General features: G+C 40.3%; 1 protein-coding gene across 4 annotated transcripts; it reads left to right on the top strand.

The window, feature by feature from the left end:
* Nucleotides 1-202: 202 nt before the first annotated feature.
* LOC122996204 (multidrug and toxin extrusion protein 1-like) lies at nt 203-23,541 on the top strand. 4 transcript variants are annotated; one of them, XM_044371805.1, is made up of 17 exons: nt 203-302; nt 15,726-15,912; nt 17,105-17,206; nt 17,338-17,406; nt 17,508-17,656; nt 17,827-17,869; nt 17,997-18,041; nt 18,203-18,300; nt 18,464-18,561; nt 19,637-19,818; nt 20,330-20,438; nt 20,733-20,808; nt 21,144-21,213; nt 21,301-21,433; nt 22,488-22,582; nt 22,752-22,815; nt 22,923-23,541. In XM_044371805.1, the coding sequence occupies exons 2-17, from the start codon at nt 15,727-15,729 to the stop codon at nt 23,153-23,155; spliced, it is 1,752 nt and encodes a 583-aa protein (XP_044227740.1). In that variant the 5' UTR covers nt 203-302; nt 15,726; the 3' UTR covers nt 23,156-23,541. The 4 variants fall into 4 exon arrangements, with proteins under 4 accessions (XP_044227740.1, XP_044227741.1, XP_044227738.1 ...); XM_044371806.1 differs by lacking the exon at nt 203-302 and adding an exon at nt 15,432-15,572 and having other exon boundaries at nt 22,542-22,582; XM_044371803.1 differs by lacking the exon at nt 203-302 and adding an exon at nt 15,435-15,572.
* The last annotated feature ends 1,397 nt before the right edge of the window (nt 23,542-24,938 follow it).

Here is a 24,938-nt window from a genome sequence, read left to right as displayed (position 1 = left end):
TGTCTTCGATGAAAAAGGCAGATGTAAGGTTACAGTATCTTAAGAAAAAATACATGAACGAGGTTCATTGCTTGTCTTCGGAAACTGTACCTGTAGGTTTTGCAAAGAGGCCCGGTGCTGTTGGTTGTTAGTTTAGATTTGTGGTTTGTTGTCACCAAGGTCAACAGAGGATTGTAAAGCTTGTGGGGGCATCAGCAGTCACCATGAACAACAGTTACCACCAGAGGCGAGGAGGCAGGAAGAGTCAAGGACCACAAAGGTCACAGATCTCTGCCCAGCAGCAGCCATGATCTAGAAAAGAGGTAGGCGAAGCAACCTTTGATACAGCAGACAAACTCACACACAAACAAACATGCACCAGCATGAAGAACAGGTCCATCGGGGGGAACCTAAACTGGTCAGATTGTAAGCATGAATCTCAAGACAGGTGGAGAATTAGTTTCACCAATCATGGCATGTAGACTAGGACAAAAACATATAACACAAAAACTATAAGAAATTCTTCTGCATCCATCAGTTTTCATTTTGATTGTAGGAATAGATGAGTAGCCATCGTCATGGGTTGCAAGGGTGCATGTAATATACTGTATGTACTGTCTTAGTGGGTTTGTAGCTACATACAAGCAGGAATGAATCCAGCAAGAATTTCAAAGAAATGTTTTTATGTTTATTTTTGGCATTTTAGTCTATTGACAGATAGTGAAAACAAACAGGAAACACAGGTAGAACGATGGAAACTACATGCAACAAGGCTACCAGAGCGCACATTGTTCCACTTCATCTTGACACAAAGTCATGTATTGATCAGAGCATTGTCAACATTTAAAATAATATCCTTTATCCAATATTGGTGTCCTCATAACCAAATAACATAGAGCAAACTGATTTTGTTAGGAGTTGAAAGTTTAGTTCTTCGTTTTGTTTCACAGCAGTTGACCTTCCACTCAGGCTAGAAAGACAATAAAGACATAATGTCATACTCAGAGGGGGAACAAGAGATTAAAGTTGCAATGACTCAGATCCATAGGGATCCTTTATCAAAGCCTCACAACAAGCAGAATCCTAAACAGAAGGAACGAAAAGCAAAATTATTATGAAATTCAAAGCTGCCCATCAGACATTTTAGATCTGCAGATATTAATTTTTTTTTCCAACACGCATATTTAAAGTATATCACTGTTTGTGTAGCTACTCTGATGATCTTAGAAGCAATCATTTAAACCCCCCACACACTGATGTTATCACCAACCAACAGTGTTTCCTATGCATGATTTTTTTTTTTTTTTTTTTGTGAGCTGAACTATCGTGGGCTATTAACAGTCCGTATTCTTCAAAGTCTGCTTCAGGCAACATTGAAATTCAACTCATAAATATTTTGAATGTTTGAAATAAATGTGGGGTACTCCAGTGGAGTAGTATCTAGTGCCATAACGTTGAGTCATTCGCCCACTGCAAGGCTTGGATTTTGAATTACCATTGCTGGAGTCGTGTTGTGTGCTCTCTGCATATGTGCAACCGGTGTCCCTGTTGTTAATCACAAACTTCAAAACTGACATGGAAAATGCTGCATACTGCTAACTTTGTATAAAGGCATTCCTCTCTTAAAGTAAACTGCTCCACATTTATTCATTATTCCATATTCAGTTTCATTATTTTTTACCAATCAAGGCTCCTGCCCTTATAAAGCCTATTCTAAATAATGATTTACACGTATTTTTGGGTTCATTCGCGTGGTCTAAAAGAAGGTGGCTTTATCAGGAACGTCCAGGATGTTCACACGGTTAATGTGCACATGTTGGAACAAGATAATAAATAATACTTACACTTTGGGAAATCCTTGTACAATCAAGCCGCGTGGCTTTGTTAATGAACACACAGCTTACGGCATCTGTGCGCAGAATACCTTGAATTATCACTGTCAGCTCAGAGGATAATAGTGCATGATCCTCTCTGTCAAACTGAAACAACTAATGCCGAATACAAAAACTATTGCACTCAAAATGTAATATTTCATCAGACAGCTTTGCTACGTATTCGTGAAGGCTCTCCCAGGGATAAAACATCTATCAGGAACAGAAGCATATTGGCATACATCCGCTTAGCCACATGTTTTGTGTAACTAATTGGATAACCACACCAAGTAAAGCACGAAATTGCCTTTTTTTTTTTTTTTTTTTTTTTTTATCCCTCCTGCAGCAATGGATGCTCTCTGCAGGGCGTTGGTGGGGCACAGAGGCGCACACATTTATGAGTCATACACTTAATATGCTCTCCCTTCCTACTCATATCATAAACACTCAGAGAGATGAAAATGAAACATATCCTTTTTTCCCTCTTTAAACACGTTGGAGACTTCGTCAGACAGTCGAGAGATTCTCTCCTCTCCGTCCTTTGAGTTTTTCTCATCCTTACTCTCCGGTGCCTCCTGACTCCGTCTGGCAGTCAGAACTGCTGCTTTGACTCCCCTTGTGCTAGGTTTTTAAAATTCTTAGTCATGTGTGCCGTGTATGTGTGTGTGTGTGTGTGTTTGGCTGAGAAGATAAGAGATTAGCATGAGTCAGATAATGATTCAGGACGCCAGGTGGCAAATGCCTCAAATCATGCTCTCTCTCTCTCTCTCTGTCTCTTATTTCCTCTCACTTGTTCACAGCTTTCTGTACTCCGCGCACACACTGTCACTGCTGCTCTTTTTGCTTTGCCGCCTGTCACCATTCCCAGTCTTTTCTCTGCACAATTTGAGCCCATCTCTCACTGAAACGTCTCCCCCATAACTCCCTCGCTCTTCCCGTCCACCAACCACCTACCCCTCACCCCCGTCTTGCCTGCAACTGTGGCAAACTTAATAACCCACCGGTTCACGGGTGAGCGTGGGGAGGTTAACAGGGGAGATAAAAAGGGTAAAGACAGATCGAATGAAGAGGGAAGGCGGGGGGGGGGGGATGTAGTAGGGAGAGCGACGGCCAGATGTTGAGAGATAAAACCAGGCGTGTTGGGATTGAGGTGGAAATTGAGCACGATTTTTCAAGGAGTGTATAGGGAAAAGCGGCCGCTCGTGTCGTGCGCGTGCCGGAGGGGTGGGGTGGGGGTGGTAGTGGTGGTGGGTAATTTAGAAAGAGTGGGACATAGGAATGTGTAGTGAGAGGCAGAGAGGGTTATAGAGAGCTGTGTAGAGGTGGATGGAGGCAGGGATAGAGAGATAGAAGGAGGGGTGGTGATCCTGGGGGCCTGATGACTCATGGCTGTGCTGCGGTTTGTGCGTCACTGGCGCTGGCTGGAGGAGGAGATAGTGGAGAGGTCTACGCATTTAATTACAGCCTTCCAATTTAGACACACTGTACACACACGCACCTACACACACACACACACACACTTGCACACAAAATAATATCACAAATAATAGTCTTACAAGTACACTCATTTGTAACACACACGCACACAAGTATGTAGACACACGCTTCAAGCACTCAAAGATGTTCACAGCGTCTTCGGCATACTTGCAAACTGAATGTAAATGTTTCTATCCTTTCTTTTTTTCTTTCTTTTTTTTTCATGTTCCTTTTTCATCACAGGTATCGAGCTAAAAGGATTGTGGATCACAAGCATGTTGAGTGTGCACGTTCTCCGTGTGCAGCCATCCCATCCCAGACAGACCTTGAGGCACAAAACTTATCAAGCCCCCCCACCCCAAAAAAAAAAAATTCCAAAATACCAAATCGTTCCCTTTGAGCAGCTGCACCACACGGCTTGTGACTGGAATATGAAATAGAGACACAGACATAACGGAGGGGACATGCAGGACTCGCTTTGATGACGCAGTAAAGCAAACTCTTCTCTCAGATAATACTACACGCTTGATAGTTTTCACAATACGTCTGCGCTGCGTGATGCCCACGTCATCCTGCTGGTTAAAGGTCAATCTTGTAAAAGCAGGATTTCTGCATCACCTGTCATGTATTTTATTGATTATTTATGCTCGCACGGTTTTGATAAAAGACATGCAAGGCTTCTGAAGGTTAAAAAATACCACGTCTGAGTGATTTTTAAGGGGCATAGACTGTGCAAATTGTTGCCAAAATATCTACATGTTATCATACCCTTTACGTTAAACTCGCTGTTTCTCTGCCGCTTTAGAAAATGACTTCTCCTCTCGTCAAGTTTATTTAAAAAGCACTTTTAACACCTGCTTCCCGTCAAGCACTTTGAAAAAAAGTGCTTGACGGGAAACAAAGGACACATGCAGATAGAAATGGGAGTAAGAAATAGAATAAGAACATCATGAATACCAGGAAATGGTGGCAGAGCCTGCTCTTGAAAACAAGCTCAAAAGAAAATGCGACTGCTGTATTATACAGTTTTGCCTGCACGATATATTTTTGGCGATGTACATTTCCTGTGAAGAAAATGAACAGATAATGTTTATTAACCATGTGGCCCTTAGCCAAATGTCAATAAAACTGTATTAGCTGTACAGTCAGCCAATATACTGGACTGTTTTTGATTTTTATTCTAACGCAGATTAGCTAAATTTCACTTCAATATGCATTCACAGTATTTAAAACTACATTTATTTTTGATTCTCCCAATTCAACAGGGTTTTTATTTCCCTCACAAATACATCTCCTGCTGATAACTATTTGGAAGTTTTATTAAGTATACGTGATTATTTTGCTTCCTGTGTTTTTCTAACCCAGTTACAAATATCCCTTTACACATGAATAAAAAGATTTTTCAAACAATTTCAAACCAGACATCTACACAGACCACAAAATGCAACACAAATTAATTTTGTTTTTTTTTTTGCTTTTCAGTCTCCTGCTTAATATTATTCCAGCTATCAGTTATCATTTTCAGGTTTCGATTTGCCTGCAGTACAATCGAATTTGTGAGTAATCACTGGCTACAAGTAAAAAAATACACTTTTTTTTATTTTATTCATTGAAGTCTCGGAAACTGCAGACCAATTTGATTTCAAGGGCCTATTTGCCTTTGAACAGACTGAAACAACACAGGACATACTAAGAACACACTGTGTGTATCAAATAAATGAAACACCTGAATTTATATACAAGTTTGATTTCACTCATGTTGTTTTCATTCATTTATATTAATTTAAAATGTTTAAATCTGACTGATTCACAGCATCCTCTCTTTTTTTCCTCTTTTCTTTGACTCCCCTTTCCCGTCCAAACACATTACCCTCCTTGTGTGCCAATTATCCCCTAAGAGGCTGCAAGCCTCACTCTTAAACAATAGGAGCAATCAGTTGCCCTCTCTCCCTCTCCCCCCTCTTTGTGCCCCTTTACTCCACTCTCTTTTCCAGCAGAGAGTGCAAAGGGAGGATAATTTTTCCAAACAACAGCGTGGGGAGGAAAATGGCAGAGGGGAGGATAAAGGAGAGACAGAAAGAGATGAAGAAAGAGAGGGACTGCTGATTGGTTAGGTCACATTGGTTCAAAGAGTCTCGAGACACATTTGACGCTTCATGCAGATGTTTGCTGTCTTAACCCGACACAGTCAAAATGCACAGCTGCTCTATAACCCTTGACACAGATCCAGTAACACTTAAAATACACAAAAACCAGCCACACTGCCTCAGACACTCACATCCACTAAACTGAACTTGTCTGATAGAACAAAGAAGCTGATGGAGATCACAGTTTTTGCATTTTTTATTATACATTAAAGAGTACATTTAGACACTGAGATGCAAACAAACATGCAGGTGTATTTCTCAGATAAAGACAGAAACAGTTTCATTAATGTCTGATGTCAAAAATGTGCTTTCAACTTGTTCAAAAATGCTTAAAGTTATTTTTTTTTGTTATTAAAAGACATTATTTGCTCAGCACAGTGTCATTTCATTACCCTTTAAAATGATCAAATCAAATTTTTGATTTAAAGTTAATAAAATGAGACTACAATATATTCATCACTTTTTGTAGATATACAAAATATAAAAGCATTAAGAATTTATAACAAATAATTTCAGCAAATTTTCTTCTATGTATTTTTTTTTTTTTTTTTTTTTTAATCAATTCAGATGTTTTTTTTCCCCCGGTAGTTTTCCAGGTCTTTCAATTTAACGCCTATTTCCCCGTTCATTCATGTCTGCTATCATGAGTTGTCAGCGGCTCCGTCCCTGGGGAGGGAAATCCCAGCTGTCACTAAATAACTTTTCAGATCACACCAATAAAGCTAATGTCCACGGACACTAGAGGCCGTGGAGTCCATTTAACAGCCGCTTAACGCTTGAGCACACAAGTGACACACACACCCACGCACACACGTATGCACACACACACACACACACACGCATGTTGTGGTTTATTCTAACCAGGCTAATGATCTCCTCAATGGGACAACTGGGACTCTTCTGAGACTGTCTTCAGCCTGAGGCCCCATGGGGACCTGGAGAGAGGCTCATGGGGTAATTACAATGTAAATGCTGTGTGTGTGTGTGTGTGTGTGTGTGTGTGTGTGTGTGTGTGTGTGCCTGCCTGCCTGCCTGCCTGCCTGCATGTGTACGATTAGGTTTATCTACAATCTTACATTTTTGTCAAGCAAGTTTAGTTTATGGAGGCTGTAAAAATCACTGAATATCCACATAAAAGTTAGTAATTTATACAGAAAAATAAATGTGTTACATTCTCTTTATTTATAAGGTTTTTCTCAGATAAATCTTTCATAAACACATTGTACTCACATTGTAATCTGTATATGTGAATAATAATTAGATATATTTCAAAAAGGAACTCTCATATCTGTAACATTGCAAAAAAAAATAACATAAAATACATCAAAGGAACCTAATTTAATGCAAACCTCTTGCATCCAAACAGTTTTGAGTCAAATACTCAGCAAGTTGATGCCAAATTCTACAATTTATTTGCTTCTTTTAGCAAGGTTGAAGTTTCCAACAAATTTAGCAAAGCTCACATTAGCATGATTTAAGCCTCAGCTCCTTTTCTACTCCATAAACATTCAGATGTTGTCAGGGAGGAAATGTAACATTTGAACAGCACCTGCTCAGTGAGAGAATACACATTTGAAAGGATATTAAACATTGAAAATCAGTGGCACCGAATGTGACACAGGATGCAGATGACAGGAAAACAGAGGACAAGAGATGGAGGAGAGGCTGTAATTGAGAGGGAGAGAGAGATGGGGTAAATGGATGTATGATTGATGCGAGTTTGACGCTGGGAGGGGAGGGGGGGGGGTTCAGAAAATGAGGTGGCAGACACAAATTGATCCTCACCTTGTTCCTTTGTTTGGGCTCACAGCCCCTCATCATCACCCTCATCATCATCATCATCATCATCATCATGATTATTTCTCTCTCTTTTTTTTTCTTCCCCTTTCTCTCTCTCTCTCTCTCTGTCACCAGCCCACTTCCCGCCCCTCTCTGTGACGCTCGTCATGCCAATCAGATCGTAACATGACATTATGGCTCATTATACCTGAGCTGGATGAACGGTCTGCTGCTGGTGACCAGCTTCCACAGGCGCAATGTAGCACACAAAACACGGAGACGTTTATGAAATGTCTCCCAAAATGTAAACGTTCTGCTTCTTTGTCTCTTTTATTTGTTGCATTTCCACGGCGTCCAGACAAAATGATCAGAGCTAGCTGAGCTTATGTAATCTGGGGGATATAGTCTTGTAACGCCTAAAGAAATCAGTGATGGAAAGGAGATAGCAAGCGGGCGTAAAGAGAAAAAAAATACACAAGCAAAGAAAGGGAGTGAGAGAATCACAGGAGAGGAAAAGGTAGAAAGAGAGCTATGAATGCTCAAGCAGCAGAAAAACATTGTGGTCATCTGCAGTGCGATGAGTCACCTGTAGGCAACACACACACACACACACACACACACACACACACATAAACGCACAAACCCAAAAGAGACAGGATTTGCAATCACAGCCCACAGCTGTGTAGTTACAATGCCATATTGTCTCATAAACTGCATTCACTGAAAGCGTCGCATTGTCAGATCTGAAACACAATCTTGTGCTGAATGCACAAGTGAAAAACATAAAATGATGGAATTCGAAAAGAAACTACCAAATGATTCGACCTTTTACAGCCCTCCTGGTGGATTCAAGATATCAACCTGATGATAAAAAATGAACTCTTTCATATAAAATGTTAATGAAAGAGAGAAATTAGTCTTCAGATGGTTTACTGTCAACATGATGTCGCTGTTCTTGTAATGAGTTATAATAAAATCTGTGGATTAAAATTGACCATCTGTGTCATGTATACGTATTTCCCTCTGCTGCCATTCTGCTCTTTGTCTGTTAGGCCAGGCTTGAAAAGGCTGCATCAAATGTTAAATGTTATACAGACACACCTATATACAGGTATATACATGTAAACTAGAGAAAATTATGAACAAAAGCACTGTAGTGCAATTAAAAAGTGTCATTGTTGTATTATTACCAACCCAGATATCTCAAGTGAACCCGTGTGAAGGTTTTATCGATGGTATCAAACACCAACTGAATGCAAAAAAAAAAAAAAAAAAAAAACACAAGCAAATGCAGACACACAGGTAACCGAAGACAGAAAAAAGTAAAATGTCATGAAGGGAAAGAAAAAAATGCAACAGGAAAAGGTCACAATAGAAAAGAAAATGACATTAGATGTAAATCGCATTAGCGTCACTGCTACAATGTCAGAGACCAGTAAAAGCGTGCAAAGAGAAAAGAACAAATAAAAACTAATCAAATTCACATGCTTCTGGTGCATGAAAATGGTATGAAACTTCCATGAAAATACATATTATTCATCATACATTACTTACTACACTGTAACACTAAACTAATATATTGTCTTGTATTATCTTGCATATTTTTGTGAGCACATTTACATGTTCAAGCTAACGAGAGACACATCTTGATAATGAGAGAAACCAAAGAGGAAGAGGTCATTTTATATTGAATGTGTTGATTTCTTCATCACAAGTATCTGCTTCAGCTCCCTGCCGTCTTTCCCTTCAGTGACAAAAAGGACTTTCTAGCAAAGCTGTATGTTAAAGTGACTCATTATTCACTGGCTGTCATGTAGGGCAAGGTTACTGTAAAACAAAACAGGAGCATTTATACTGCAGCCTGACAGAAAATCAACTGAGCTTTCAACAGCAACATTAACTAATTTCCAAATTGTCAGCTCATCACTAGGTGGTAACATTATGTTCTTACTTGACTGTGAAATATCTGACTGCAGCAAAGTGTATCTGATGGCTGCGTGGGTCATGTATAGAGACAAACATTAGCTTTCTTCTCCCTTCTGTCTGCCTAAAACCCACAGTGAGGAGAGAAAGAGGGAAATAAGAAGCAGATCTTGTCATCATTCATTCTAATTCTCTCTGCGTTTAACTCACACTCTCCAGCCCTCCCCCTCCCTTCCCCTGCTGCGCCCCGCCACCTCACTCCTCTCCCCAATTTCCTCCATCCACTTTCATGTCCCTGAACAAGAATGAGATTAATTCAGTCCATTTGTATTAGTAGTAGCTGGTTGTGCTGCTTTAGCTTCCCTAACAGCAGTTGGCAACAGTACAAAAAAAAAAAAAAAAAAAAAAAAATCTCTGTCTTGAGAGGGAGCTGCATCTTATCGGCCATCTCCTCGCACTGTAACCTCACCAATGTGTTCTCACTCTCGTGCCATTAGTCTACTGTGTGTGTGTGTGTATCAGTGTGCGCTGTTTGAGTGTGTATGCAGCTGTATGCTCGTGCACACGTTTATACAAATGATTGCATTCATGGACACAGGCATCTGTTAAAGCATGGGAACATTTTAGTTAAGTGGTTTATGCAAGTTTCTGGAGACTGGAAACATTCAGGTGTGAAAGACAAGCGGATAGCTATTAGCTTTTTTTCACGGTGTTGCCATGGCAACGCTGTCAATGAGAGACTATATTGATTATTAATATTTCCCTACCATTTACCGAGTTGGAAACTTAACATTGCGAAGAAAACAGTGGAAAATGAGTGGGAATGGTTTGTGTCAGGGTCCGTTAGTGATCAATATATGACCGAATCAGATGTTTCTTTATACAAGCTGTGGTTGCGACCTTTAGCTGTAGATCCTGACCACATATTTGGCCAAACCCTGTTCAAACACAATGTGTTACACATGGACAAACATCCACATTGGACTACATCCTGCTTTGGCCTAAGTGCCATTTTGTAAATGCTGAAATGATTAATCAAATCAGTCCCCAAGAGACAAATCAACAGAAAAATATCAACCTGCTGTGTTTCAGTCCTTACTGTAGTGCTCCCTCCAATGAACAATTATCAGGTGGTTTCTTAGAGCATCTGAGACTTTCTCTAACGAATTGGATCGTATCGTAGGCTGTCAAGGTTTTAAATTTGATGTAATGAAAGAAATGTAACTGAATCAGAAATGGCTGTTTCAGTAGATGAACTCATGGAGAATGAAGACGGAAACACAAGCACATACCCAAAGAAAGCAAGAAGACTGATTCACCCTCTTAAATGACTTGAACTGTATGTTGGTGTGTGTGTGTGTGTGTGTGTGTGTGTGTGTGTGTGTGTGTGTACACTTCCAACATGAGTAACTCTCTAAAAATTGCTCCAACAAGAAAACAAGAATGGCAGAGTATTTTACACAGTAGTGTTTGCTAGAAAAGCAGAAAAGTTGCGGCAGGCACTGATATAAAAGTGTACAGAGTTTTTTATAGCTGTTTTTTTTTTTTAAAGCCAGTGTTTTGTAGAAGCTCTGAGTCTGTAGTCGGTGAAATCTGGAAGTGAAAGCGTATTCAAGCTCATAAAAAACAGTGAGTACTGGTTACACTATTTTAAGGTGACAAAATATTGATTTAAAGTGTTATATTGTATAGTTAAGATGGAGATTCCTTATGTAATGCACACTTACAGCTTAAATCCCCTCATATCTTTACTTCAGCAATGGGTACACCCTTTCAACTTTTGTTGGAAGCAAATTGGAGCCGAAATTTCAAACGGTAAAAGGTAGTGCACCTGCTGGGCTGAATCATCCCTCTAGTGTGTTATTAAGACCTGTGTGTGTGCAACGCTTTTAGACACAATATCTAAAATAAGATGCTGTGTACTTATTTTCAGCTACTTGTCATGGCGTGTAAGGATCGATTTTAAAGCGCAGCAGAGAGACTCGTGAGGCGCCACGAGCTGCTGGTGTGTTTTAGGCGTGTTGTGCTCTAGGTGAGGCCAGGTGCTGCTCTCCTCCTGTGACTCTCATGTCGGATCGTACATCTCCCGCTTCACTTCCTGAGACAAGAGGAGGGGGAAAAAAAAGCCCCCAAGGGAGAAAGTGAAAGTGAGAGAAACAGGTTGCCTTCTCTCCAAGGTCAACCAGCTGCCACAGTCAATGAGCCTCTTCAGTCTATGAGTCAACAAAGCACAGAATCACTTCCAAGCATGAATTTCTCATGTATAATACAGCCCTCCAACCCCTTCACGCACCCGACAAAAACACACAGTCATACATAAGAACCTTAATGGGAGGCTTTTGACTGAGTCAGATGTCCTTAAAAAAACCTGTTTACTTCTGATCTTTTAAAGGTTTTTTTCTGCTCCCGTCTTAGCCCCCTTTGGAGCGGCCCCCGAGACACCCTTTGGTGCTGTCTGTTTGTGTTTACCCCTGCGGACAAACCCGTAGCTTCATGAAGGGTGCTATGGAAAGGACAGTGTGTCACAGGGGATTGAGCACCACGGTGCCGCATTGTTTTAGAGGCTGGATGAGTCACGGAAGAAAAAATCAGGGTTGGTGGCATTTGAGAAGGCTCGTCCATTGCGTTAGGAGAGCACTGTTAGATCAACAGCGGTATCATCATGTGTTCCCATGAGCAAGTCAGACAAGGGATTCATTAAGACATAATTTAAGCTAATTACCTTAGAGACTTGACAGTTAGTGCACATGTTAGGATTTGTTTTTGATGCTTTAGAATACCTTTCTTCTGCTGTTTCTGTCTGTCAACCGTCCTCACGAAAACGGTTAAAATCCTCAAAATATCGTCATCTAAAAAACATCAAACCATATTTATAGCACCTCGTACACAATGAGAGTGCAGCATCGCTATGACTATTTCAAGTCATTTCTATATGACTCACCAAAGAAATTCAAAAGCTCATACATCATCTCAAAAGAGCAGACAGCAAATTTTCTTCTGCTTTAGTCATGGCTGAATTACTTTTCATCTATATCGTCATTATTCTGTGTGATGAGTCCACGCTTCAATTATTTGTGTCTTTGACGAGGTTTGAAATTCAAATGAGGCGCTTGACATTGTGTAGATTTAAACTGAAAATGTGGTCAAAAAAAAAAAAAAATATGTGAAACCACCCCCCCCTCCACCCCCCCACCCACATCACCCCACCCCTCATCTCATTCAGGTTTTACCACATTTCAAAACAAGGCTTCTCAGTGAGGTTCGGCTTTCTCTGAGTGGCTGCCTTTGATTTTTTTTTTTTTTTTTCCCTGTCTGTACTGATAAAAGCAAAATTACACAAGATTGCCCACGTACAATAGGGGTGAGCTACGAATGCATTCATTTTATTTTTGACTTTCAGCGCACATCTCGTACGTTTGTCCCGTATGCGAATGTCAAGTGTGTGCAGGTGACAGACTCCAAGCATAATCCGCTCTCATTCCCCGCTCCCCTTTTTCTCTCTGTTTCCACCTCTGTCTCTCTTTGTGTCTCGCTCGCTCCCTCTCTGACCACCCTCACACACACTGCCAACGTGAGATAGCCATGTCTGTGTCCAGCGCAGTGTGTCATGTGTGATAATCTGTGACGTATGTGTCACGTGCCAGCGGTTTTTAGGGTTCCGTGAGAAGCTACTTATTATTGATATCATTTTAGGCATCATCATTATCAGCTGGAGCAGACGTGACGGGTCCCTCTGCGTCATTGTTCCCCTCAAAAACCCCTAAAGCTGTCACCGCCAAAGCTGCCCACAACGTAACCAACAAAGAAGGGAAGAGAACACGTCGAAAAATCACTCTTGCACTCTCTCAACGTCTCTCCCCTCATCCATCCTCTCATCCACGGCCTGCACGCCCCCCTTCTATGTACCCACTGCACTCTGTCTGCCTTTTTTTTTTTTTCCCCCCCTCTCTCTATCAAATGTTCACTTCTTTTGTCTCATCCACTCTTTCTTGTTCCAATCGCACTCTATCTTTCTGCGTGACACCCCCTGCCCTCGTCCGCTCTCTCCGGCCGCCATTATCTAAACCACCTATCTCCTCATCTTTCCCTCAATTCCCCTCTCTCACAGTCAGGGAAAAATTTACACACGCAGATAAACGCACAAACCCAACACAAACATGGTGACACTGTGCGTGCAAATACTCTCACCCCTCCCAAAACCTTCTTCCATGCACAGACTCATCCCTCCCACCCCCCACCTCCCACCCCCACCCACTTTCTACTCTCTCCAAACCCTACCCCCCCACCATCACTACCCCCCACCCTAATCCTAATCACACCACCACCACCGTCATCAGCCCTTATCTCACTCCACCAAATCTGCTGTGACTCAAAACAATTTCCTCTCATTTGCGATTTTACTGCCCGCCCCCGCCTCCTACACCTCCATCAACCCACCTACCCCCTCCAATAAACCCCTCTCCACCTCCTCAATACCCCATTGCTACCCATCCGGCGCAAACCCCACCCAAAAATGCACACAAACACATATACAAATGCACTCACGTACACACACTGTGAACGGTCGCCATCATGAATGACGGCTCATCATGTGTAAGCGGTGACTTGCCACTGTCATCCAGTGGAGCCCGAGAAGAACTGCAGTGTGACGTCACGGCGGACGCCGGCCCCGCTGGTTGGTGGAACATATTTACGTGTGCGTGTGTGATTCTGCGCGTGTGGTTGGGATGGGGGAGCCGGAGGAATACAATTTGGTGGGTGGGTGGACCCGGTGGGCCTTGCTGCATCACTGAACCAGGAAAATGAATGAGAGCCTACACAAGGTGTCACCCCCTTCCTCTGCCGCTGGCCTCCGCTACTTTTCCCTTTCTCCTTTCTGTTCTTCTCTGCTGTCCTCTCTTTTTTGGCCCCAGAGGCAAAGAAAACAGATGAAATTGCAAAAAATCAACTCAGTGTTTGACAATATGTTCGACCGCATGTTGCAAGGTCGCTCAACTGTGTTTAATGATTTGAATCAGCAGAAGGAGAAGCAAATGTTTATACCATTTGATTAAATGATTAGAAATCCATTCAAAGTTCAGTGAAGCAGCCTCATGTGCCAGAAAATTTGAGCGTTTGAATTTCAACAAGAGCAAAACAGCACCACCCGATGGGAGGTTCTCACAGCCACAACCAGAGAGAGGAACTCCTCACTGAGGTGTCACCATGGGAGGAAAACATAACATACTACAACATGAGGTGACAGGATACGAGCCTGTATGTTGTTTTACTGTGACAGACTCTGTGATGTACCTCAGCAAAGGGAAATAGATAACTGTCTCTGAGTAAGAAGTGAGTCAAACATGACGTCAGTTCCCTCTGTATCTCTGCCGTCATGAAATGCTTTTATAGCCAATAGTGGAAGAGGATTTTGTTAGTTTTTATAAGAAGTTTGTTGGCTTTTTTTCTAGCATACAATGTGCAGTTATTGGTGATGAGAACATTAAATATAATTAATTTGTGGTCATTTAAATAAAAGTTTAAAACCAGGAATATACTAAAGCAGTTGTTTCTCAGACACATTATCATGTTAGGCAAATTAAAAAAAAAATACTAAACTAAAAAAATCAATTAAAAAAGAATCAAAGCCATTACATTGAACGTAGTGTTCACATTATTGCATTACATGTAATTAAATGAGACTAATAGGCAGGCATCTATTGAAAGCTGTTTGTTGTGATCACGGAATAGTGTTTCATGATCTTCACACATTACAGGTTCAGGAAACTAAAAATCATGAATTTGTAGCTTTGCTGTCTTGCCATCACCTCTATGAAATGCCATAAATTGCTGTTAATCCCTTGTTATTTCTTGTTATCTCTTAATTCTGTTATTTCTTTATTTCTATTTCTTTTTTTGTTTTAGCGTCTTTTAGCTCAACGTTTTGTCCACAGATACAGTTATCTGATTTCATTTTGAACATAACCAGTAGAAAAGATGACATGTCATTTACCTGTGCATTTTCTAAAGTCTCCTCTCACTAATTCAAAGCAGCACAAAATTAGCTTTTCCTATGTAATTCTCTAAATTGTCACCATTAGTATTTCCACTTCCCATCAATGATCTTTTAAAGGCAGGGTGAAATCCCTGTTACTCATACAGTATGGTGTGTTTAATTATCGACATGTGTATTCACACTTTGTCCAAAAAGCTTTTCATTCCTTTGAACTGTGGTGCAACAGTTCAGATCTGTTACGCTGCAGAGCAGTTGAGAGAAAAACAACCACCTTCGTTTTGGCAGTGTTCACAGTTTCCTGGAGGAGTGCACAGCTTGTTGGTGGGTCGGGGGTGGAGAGGTCTGACTTGTAGCAATGCCCCAGTATACTGTTTATGCCAACTCTCACAGATGTAAAGCAAGGTGGGCGGACATTGCCTTGGTTATTGATTATTATCCAGGTAATTGGTTATTGATTACTCCCAGCCTTCTTCTCTATGTCTGAGGGGAATTGTACTGTACACACATCATTCAGTTTGGTGACTGAGTTCTGTTTTCTGCCAAATCTCCTTTCAGTATGGAAGATTTAACTACAAAAAATGCATGGACAAATGGACAGTCCAAAACAGAACAAACACCTTCTGCTGCTGCTGCTCACGATGTTGACTCATGCTGCAGCGGCTGCCTGAAAAGCATCAAGCTCTGGATACCTGTGGACTACAAGAATGAAACAGTTCAGTTTTTAACACTGGCAGGACCCATGGTAAGATTGTAATTAAATGCACCAGTTGACAATTTAATTTTACCCCACTAGATTTAACATTTTAGTAAAGCTAAATGATTGACGCATATTATGAATCATATTAGACTTAGGAGAAATCTGTCTTGCGGGGGCTGTTATGATTGTACATCTCTAAAAGCAGCTATTTTTCATCTCAGTTTGCAGCATAGGCCACTTAATAAGACATTAAAAGTTGTTGCTTGTTGCTGAGTTGCTTTCCATCAAAAAATGAAAAGAAATTTCAAAAGGCTTAAATTTCTATGTGATTTTTAACATGAGGATTGTAGTATACCAGTAATTTTGGCCGCATTCTTTATTGTAACAGTAATTGAAAGGTTAGTAACAACAAAAAAAGGGGACTAATTAAAAAAAAGTGTGGCCATGATAGGTTTAACTAATACAGATTTCACCCTTTCAGTGCACGCTTTAGAGGTCTCACTAGTTCAAATATCAGACAAATGCAGTGTGAAATGTTGGGCATCAGTCCTAGCAAAACTTGGTCTCATTCAATTAGCACTTGAGGATGTTCCACCAAATTGACAGGCAGAATTTAGCAGTTTTTGAACAGAAAAAAAAGAAAATTCAAAGTAGCCTCTAAAACACTTGAAATGTCTGTCATCTCAAAATCATAGGCTTGTGTATGCATAATTCACAGTAAAGACATTTTTTTAATAATATTTTCAATATAACAGAAATAACATGCATTTGTAAGTGCCCCCTCAATAGAAAATTATAACTTTGTCAGGAGAAAAATAGTTGAGCAGTTCTGAGAACCCAGCATGTATCCGCTTTCCAGCGACTTCTATTCATCGCACAAACCTAGAACTTGATAGTTAAGGACATTTAGTTTGCCTTTATGCAAACTTTTTGATGCCAAAGGCTGTAAAAAAAATCTACACCAGCAATGACTAGAACTATTTTCCAAAGAATTAAAAGAGAAGTAGTAAAAACATTTCGAAATATAAATGAACTGCAGCAAAACCAAAGCATAACACATGTCAGCTGCTGATGAAATGCAAACTTTTTCTTACCTCAAGGCCCTTTTTTTTTAATGAGCTTGATCAGGAAGTGTGTGTGTGTCGCATTTGGAGTTTAATATTTCATTCATGTTTTGGTGCCGTTCATTTATGTTTTCGTAGTCATGAAAACAAGGGAACATGATTTTGTTTTTCAGTTCATTTCACAGTTGATGAGCTTCCTGATCGGCTTCGTCAGCATGGTGTTCTGCGGTCACCTGGGGAAAACAGAGCTCGCAGGGGTGGCATTAGCAATAGCGGTGAGAGATCTGAGAGCACTTTTACTGGCAGGATCTCTTTCATTGCCTTGCTTTTGATTTGATTATCTATCCAAGCCTGAACCAGTATTTCTTTTCTACCTGGACTGTTGTTTGATAATGTTTTTATTTAGGTAATAAATGTCACAGGTATTTCCATTGGCTCTGGTCTGGCATCAGCATGTGATACTCTCATATCTCAGGTACTCCATTCCTCTTGTTTATACTCCTTCAGATCAAGTTTTGTGTCACTTATGACCTTTGTCTTGCTCATTTTTTTGTATTTCTGACCCCTTTCTTGCAGACTTACGGCAGTGGTAACCTAAAGCGTGTGGGGGTGATTTTACAAAGAGGGGTTTTGATTCTGCTCTTAGCCTGTTTCCCCTGCTGGGCCCTTCTCATTAACACTCAGCCCATTCTGCTGGCTGTCAGGCAGAGCGCCGAGGTCGCCAGGTGAACCTTTTCCACCTCAACACCAGATGTACACTTTTATCACCTTTAACTATTCATACAACAGGGCAGACTGACATAAAATGCTACATATACACACATAACTCATTCATCAAGTTATTCAGCATGATTTTTTTTCTAATAATTTTCCCTTTTTTCTATCTGCTGTAAAGACTCTCCCAGCTGTATGTGAAGATCTTTATGCCGGCTCTGCCAGTGAGTTCAGCTCCCTCCACAGTTTAACAAAATGATTTTAGTATCTGCATCTATATAGGCTGAATTGAATGGTTGTTGTGTTGCATTATTGATCTAATTTCCCCCTTTTCATCTTTGTGTTGTGCAGGCTGCCTTCATGTACCAGCTGCAGCAGAGGTATCTTCAGAATCAGGTGCGTTTACTGACTGTACGACCACTGGTGCGAAACGTTGTAATGATTGAAAGTTTGTCTGTAACAAGATGGTTTTGTGTGTGAATGAACACTGAATGAACACTGTGAGAAGTTACAAACAGCAGGCGTTGTTTTTTTAAACCACCTGCTTTGGCTCACAGGGCATCATGTGGCCCCAGGTAATATCCGGAGCCGTAGGGAATGTTTTAAATGCAATTATCAACTACATCTTTCTTAATATCCTGGATCTGGGGATCGCGTGAGTACACACAGTATAACAGTGTTCTCCTTAATTGAGTCATAATCATTAATAATTAATCAATCATTTATAAACAGTTTTTTGTATGAGAGAAAGGCGATGACTATATGCTTTCTTTTTCTACCTTCTTTATTGTTGCTTAATCCTCTTGACTCCATCAAAGTGGATCTGCAGCTGCCAACGCCATTTCACAGTACTGCTTGGCTGTTTTTTTGTTTTTGTGCATCTGCTGCAGGGGGCTGCACAAAGCTACATGGGACGGTGAGTCGAGGGGATTAAACTACTGCTGAGATAACTTTTCATCTGAGTATTAATTCCTAGGTTTTTAAAAAGTTTCTTGGTAAAAAAGTATGTACTTTGCTAACGTGATGATTATAGGGAAGACAAGGTTGTGTTTTAGTTAGCTTAGGTGTGTCATTTATAAGCAGTTGTTCATTTCCAGAGGAATTTTCTTGAAAGATCTGCTCCATCTAAACCCATGTAAATATTGATTCATTATTCATTTAGTATTTTACATTTTATTCTTCATATTAGAGCTGAACAATTTGTCAATTATTATTAAATTAATCGCCAACTATTCTGATAATCGATTCATCATTTTGAGTCATTTCTCAAGAAAAATTGCTAAAATTCTCTAGTTAGAACTTCTCAAATGTGAATACTTTCTGGTTTCTTTAGTCTTCTATGAGAGTAAACTGAATATTCTTCTTGACAGATTAAAGAAAATAATCATTAGTTGCAGCCCTACTCCATATATATATGCCTGTAGACAAATTGCATATTTGTACCGGTTTTTATGTTCAGCTGACCTTCTGTATACTGGCAAAAGGGCTCCAGGATACACTACCTTATCAATTAATTGGAATTAATCAATTGGAAGTGTACAAATTGAACACTGTCTCTTTTCTACCTATAATTAGTGCCAAATTACATAGCTGTGTGAGGAAACCAGGTGAAAATGATTGTGAATTATGGACCCATAAAATAAAGCGTTACCGACCATAATTTGACCTTGGTGGTAATAAAACATTTTCAGTCTTCTGGATTCACTCTTACCTTGATATCAGTGAGCGTTTATGCTTCTCAGAGGCCTCTTACATTATTCATGCTGTCACTTTTACTGTGCTTACGTACAGTCTGCTGGTTGCTAGCATGGCTGTGGACTCTTGTTTAATCTGTCATCAAATGTTAATGTTACACTTATGGTTTGGCTCACTTCTGCATTATAGACATTATAGTGAAAGAAGTCTTATAGTTCATCAGTGCAGCATTTACATGACTGCATGCTGTCTCAATAATACATTTCACTGAATCCATCATCCCTCCTATGTTTCAGGTTGGTCAAGAGAATGTCTGCAGGAGTGGGGTCCCTTCCTCCATCTGGCCATCCCCAGCATGCTGATGCTTTGTCTGGAGTGGTGGCTTTATGAAATCGCAGGGTTCCTAGCAGGCACGATCAGTGAGGTTGAGCTGGGTGCTCAGTCTATAATTTATGAACTGGCTACTATCTCTTACATGGTAACTTCCTTGTAGTACATTGTTTTTTCTTGTAATTAATATTCAACTAAGCCTTTTTCCTGATATCTTTTGGATTGATATAGTAATAGAATAATTAAATATTGCAACTTTGATTGAATCGAAACACCAATTTTCATCTGTTTATTCTCTGTATATCATTTGTTCCAGTAACAGTTTTAACTCACTGATTATCATTGAGCATTATCTCATGTTTTAAAAAATACATCTTGTATTAGCTCTGAAGAGTTGACAATCTTTAATAATATGTGATCAAAACTGTTGGTTGTGTGCAGTAGATTGGGAAATGTACAGGAAGAAAACAAATAAAAGTAAAAAGGTTTTCTTAAAATTCTATTTATCTATTCTATCTCCGAACACCATGTATACTAAAGTAAGATTTTTGTGAAAACCTGAATGATTTTGACCTACAGGACACTACCCAAGTATCTTGATGTTTTACTATATTTGACTCTGAAGTGATTATTTTCCTTTACCTCATCCTGTCCCACAGTTTCCAATGGGTATCTCTGTAGCTGCCAGTGTTCGGGTTGGAAATGCTCTCGGTGCTGGGAACACAGAGCAAGCCAAGCTATCCAGCAAGGTCTCCGTCGTCTGTGCACGTATGAATCAGTTATGTAGCTTGACAAATTTCCACCACAATGCACCAATACAGGCAGCAAAGGCAGCTGTGTCGAGCTTTGTTACAGAAGAGACCTTTTTGGATACATTTTCTGGTTGGATCTACAAACTAAAGTCATGTTTCGTGTTTGTTCATTCAACTGACACCAAAAGCTTTCTGTTTAGTCTTCTCTTCTGTCATTTATTAGCTTGGAATATCTGCTAATCTACATTATGCTTTCATATATTGTCCACATATTTCTGATAATGTACTGTGTTTCTTATGTCCAATTCAGTTATCTCCTCATGTTTCATTGGAGCTTGTCTTGGTGTGTCTAAGGATGTGATTGGTTACATTTTCACCACAGATAAGTAATTACAGATTTTACACTACTAGCATTCATTGGTTTGTGTAGTCTTGCTTCAAACACAATATCTAACAGGCAGACCCTTGCAGAGACAGCTTTTGTAATGTCAATGCGTAATTCATCATATATTAACCTTAGAGGACAATGATCCTTGACAGGAAAGTGAGCTTGTCTCCTTGCTTTGGTTACACTTTAGAGATGCATCAATTTATGATTGCCCAAAAATCAAATTGCACTATCACTCCCTCGGACAAAACTTCAGCTACCTCAGAAAACTTTGTACTCACCTGTCTTTGTCAGAAACACATTTTCATATCTGTATTTGCATTTTCCTTTTAGAGAGATTATTCAGAGGGTGTCTGATATCATGAAGATGTACTGTTTCATCCATGTTGCTGAGGCCTTTGCAGTGAGAATCTTTGTCTTATTAAGTCATTCCAGTGCTGAGCAAAATAAACCAGCACAGCTTTTATATATCTCTGTTTTACCTCGACAGGGTGTGACGGGAGGTATTGTCAGGGGAGCAGGGAAGCAAATGGTTGGCGCTGTGTGTAATCTGGTGGGTTACTACTTCATTGGGTTCCCCATCGGAGTGTCTTTGATGTTCCCTGCAAAAATGGGCATCGTAGGTGAGGACAGATTAAGTATGTTACACAGTCCAACACATCCTCATAATTAAACAACCATATAGGTTGATTGTCTGTGCACTCCAGAACGACCCATAGGATTGTTTTCTAATATGCTGCCTCTGTTGGCAGTAATCGCTAAACCATTAAAAATCACTGTTAAAAAATAACTATGTTTTATAGTGTGTCGACACTGTGGTTAAGTTCTGGTTAGGTTTAGGCACAAAAACCACTTTGTTATGGCTTGGGAAAGAACATGGTTTGGGTTAAAATAATCATTTGAAACATGGTGTAGGTTAAAGTTAGGCAACCATTGTCATCATGGCAACAGTAAACACCACAACAATCGTAGTCACAGTTTTTAAAAAACTGTCCTAACTCGCGGTTGGAAACGTGACACAGAAACGTGGAAATGGGAAGCAAACAGCCTCCTGCAGCTAAGTCCTCTTTTTGCCATCTATCTATCTATTTGCCATCCATCCAACCTGCCACCTCCTAATAAGGAAATCTGTGCCCTTATATCTGTAAGCCATTGAGGTTTAACCTGTTAGTCTGAAAGTCTAGAAGAGCACGTTTGAATTATTTTATCCCCATTCCAGTTAGCAGGGGGCTAAACAGGAAGTTATCCAGCTCGGCCAGTGGAAGTCTCTGGTGTACATGCGGTTGGGAGGCGGGGTTAAAGGAAACACTAGTGCGCTTGCTCTGTGGGCCCCACAACACCGAAGATCATGCGGAAGCTGTGTGTAAGATCTTGTTAATTTTATACCTGGAAGTCGAACTTTTTTGGCTTCCTGTACCACTGAGCAACTTTCATAGGAATGAACAGGGCTCCGCCTCCAACGCTGTATCCAGTTTTCTTAATACATCCATGAGTTGGACCTTCTTGGCTAGGCTAGATGGCATCTGTCACTCAAACGTAACTACAGGTTGTTTTTGGTAACTGAATTTTTTACTTATACTGTCGTTTTTTCTTGGGAGGACAGGCTGCACAGTCAGTGGCAATCTGATCATATTTCCAGTCAAACTAATCAACTCCCTCATTCCTCCTGTGTTGCAGGGCTGTGGTCAGGGTTATTAATTTGTGTATTGATACAGTCCACATTCTTCATAGTTTTCCTTTGTAAACTGAACTGGAAGAAAGCCACTAAAGAGGTGAGTAACTCCACTGGAATATAACTGATTCAATTAATACAGTGCTATTGCTATTGTAGATAAATTCAACTATGCAGACAACATGTGATACTAATATTGCTGCCTGTTTTTCTGTTTCTTTTAAATACTAGAAAAATGTGATTTAGTTGTTTTCAATATCTCTCACTAGGCACTGGTAAGAGCAGGAGTCCACGTTATGGAAAGGAACAACATCTTTGGGATAGAAAATAACGGTAAACACAAGCTACTGTTATTTTATCTACTGCTACATATGAACATCTTTCTGGGAAGAAGTGCACAACTAAGGTTAACCATGTATTTAAACTCTTTTCCCTCACAGCCCTGGACTCTGGTGAGATGCAGGTAAAAACCAGTCGATCCACTTCTTTGAATCCAGTAGAGGGGAAGCTGGAAAAGCTCGGTGCAGGTCAGCGGGCATCAGATGGCGCGGCTCTGTCAGTGAGGCAGCTGGTAGTACGACGTGGCCTCGCTGTGCTGCTCATGTTCATCATCCTCGCTGCTGGAGTCTTCATCAGTGAGCTGCTCATCAGACTGCTCAAATTAGACGAGTGACCATTATTAGACCACATCTGGGCAGCACAAAACAAAGCTCAGTGAGTCTGCCTTCGAGAGCATAGACACAGGAGTTTTCATGTGTTGCAGTAAAGTATGTAAGGACCACTATGCTCTTATCTACATACACAACTCTGGGTGTCAAACGTTTAAGTGACTAGGATGACATAGAGGCAGCTTCCATCTTCCAATGCTGGCCTGTCTGAAACAAATTCCCTCTCCATGCTCCCAGTTTTTCAATTTCAGGCCATTTATTATGCACTAATGATGGGAAAATAGCTGCTTTATAATGAATTGTCTGTAATGGCATAAAGAAATTATTTCACAGTTTTGAAAACTTAATTGTTGTTTGAGGTAAGGGAGTTCAGATAAATTCTAAGTATTACCATACTTTGTTTTTTGTCATTACTTCATATTTAGAGGTCCAGTGTGTAGTATTTAGTAATATCTAAAAGAGCAGACTTGGTAAAAATTGAATAGATTATAAGTATATCTTAATTAGTGTCTGATCAGCTGAAAATAATAATTGTTGTGTTTTTGTTACCTTAGAAATAAGCCCTTTATATCTACATGGGAGCGGGTCCCCCTCCACGGTGGCCGCCATGTTGCATCGCTATGTTTCTACAGTAGCATAGAGCGGACAAACCTAACACTGGCTCCAGTGAGGGCCTTACGCGTTTTAGATTCAGTGGGCGACTACCGGAAATGCACCGGTTTTAAAACGAAGAAGAAGAACGGACCAAACATTTTGTGTTGTGAGAAGTTTTTGAAACCAAAATCTGATAAATGGAGGATCATATTTATTTAAAAAATCACAGGAGCGTGAAATGTCGTCGTCAAAGAAATGAAAACACGAAGAAGCTAAACAAAATCGGGACAAGCAACAGCATAAAATGAGGATAAACCCAGATGGAAATCCCTGATGAGAGAAATGTTTGCAGACTGATGCTGAAGTTTCCTGTTTACTGCTGGACAGGTAAGAGTGTAATGCATATTTATTTTGCCCCGCTGGTAATGGTTCAAAACCTAGATGATGTACAATGTTTATTAGCAGAACATTAGTTTCCCTGAAAAGAAACGCCACCACGTAACGTCAAATAGTAGCACATTTTAGCTTCAGTTTGTGCCTCTCACAGAGCTGGTGGTCTGACAAGAGACAACAGGGAGGCGACGTCGTGCAAATAACCCAACGATTTATTCATTTTCTGTGGCAGTAAGACAACACATTGACTGATAACTAAGATATTTAGTGCTGGTGATGTGCTAAAGACAGTAAGTCAGAGTAATGAGTTAATGTGAAAGATAAACTGAGGAGAAGTCTGCTCATCACCGAGTTTATACATCCTGTGAATTTCTATTTTTCACAGTGCTCCATGATTTCATTACACTCAGTAACACTCAGTACGTTTAGTAAACGTTCAGTAAACGTTCAGTAAATGTTGTGCACAGTTAGACCCAGCAGTCTCCGTTAGGTTGGGTGAGTTCAAAGTTGTGAAAACAACGGGGGTGTTTTGAATGTTTTGGGTTTTTTTTCACAGGTAATTTGTTAGTCTGTCCCTCCCGCCGCAGGATATAATGGAGTAATCCTGGAAGGCTGTTGATGTAGCACTTTTCTCCTTATGAAAATAACACGGAGATTATTCAACCAATGAGAATTTAGTCGGACAAGAGCATATCGACCAACTAATCAACCAGTCGACCAGCAGACTACAGCCCTAAACTTCACTGAATAGCTACTTGTCTCTGACTGAAAGTGTGTTAATCAATTAAATAATCTGATCTA

This window comes from Thunnus albacares, chromosome 13 (assembly GCF_914725855.1).
Source record: "Thunnus albacares chromosome 13, fThuAlb1.1, whole genome shotgun sequence".
Lineage (NCBI taxonomy): Eukaryota > Metazoa > Chordata > Actinopteri > Scombriformes > Scombridae > Thunnus > Thunnus albacares.
Note: the sequence above shows the minus strand (reverse complement) of the source record. Positions and strands in the feature narration are given on the sequence as shown.

Excerpts from the sequence above, each read along its gene's own strand:
- LOC122996204 (XM_044371803.1), top strand. The coding sequence starts at position 15,526 with ATGCCCCAGTATACTGTTTATGCCAACTCTCACAGATGTAAAGCAAG. Across the intron at positions 17,870-17,996 it reads TCTTTATGCCGGCTCTGCCA|GCTGCCTTCATGTACCAGCT; the intron begins GTGAGTTCAGCT and ends TGTGTTGTGCAG. Across the intron at positions 22,816-22,922 it reads CTTTGGGATAGAAAATAACG|CCCTGGACTCTGGTGAGATG; the intron begins GTAAACACAAGC and ends TTTCCCTCACAG.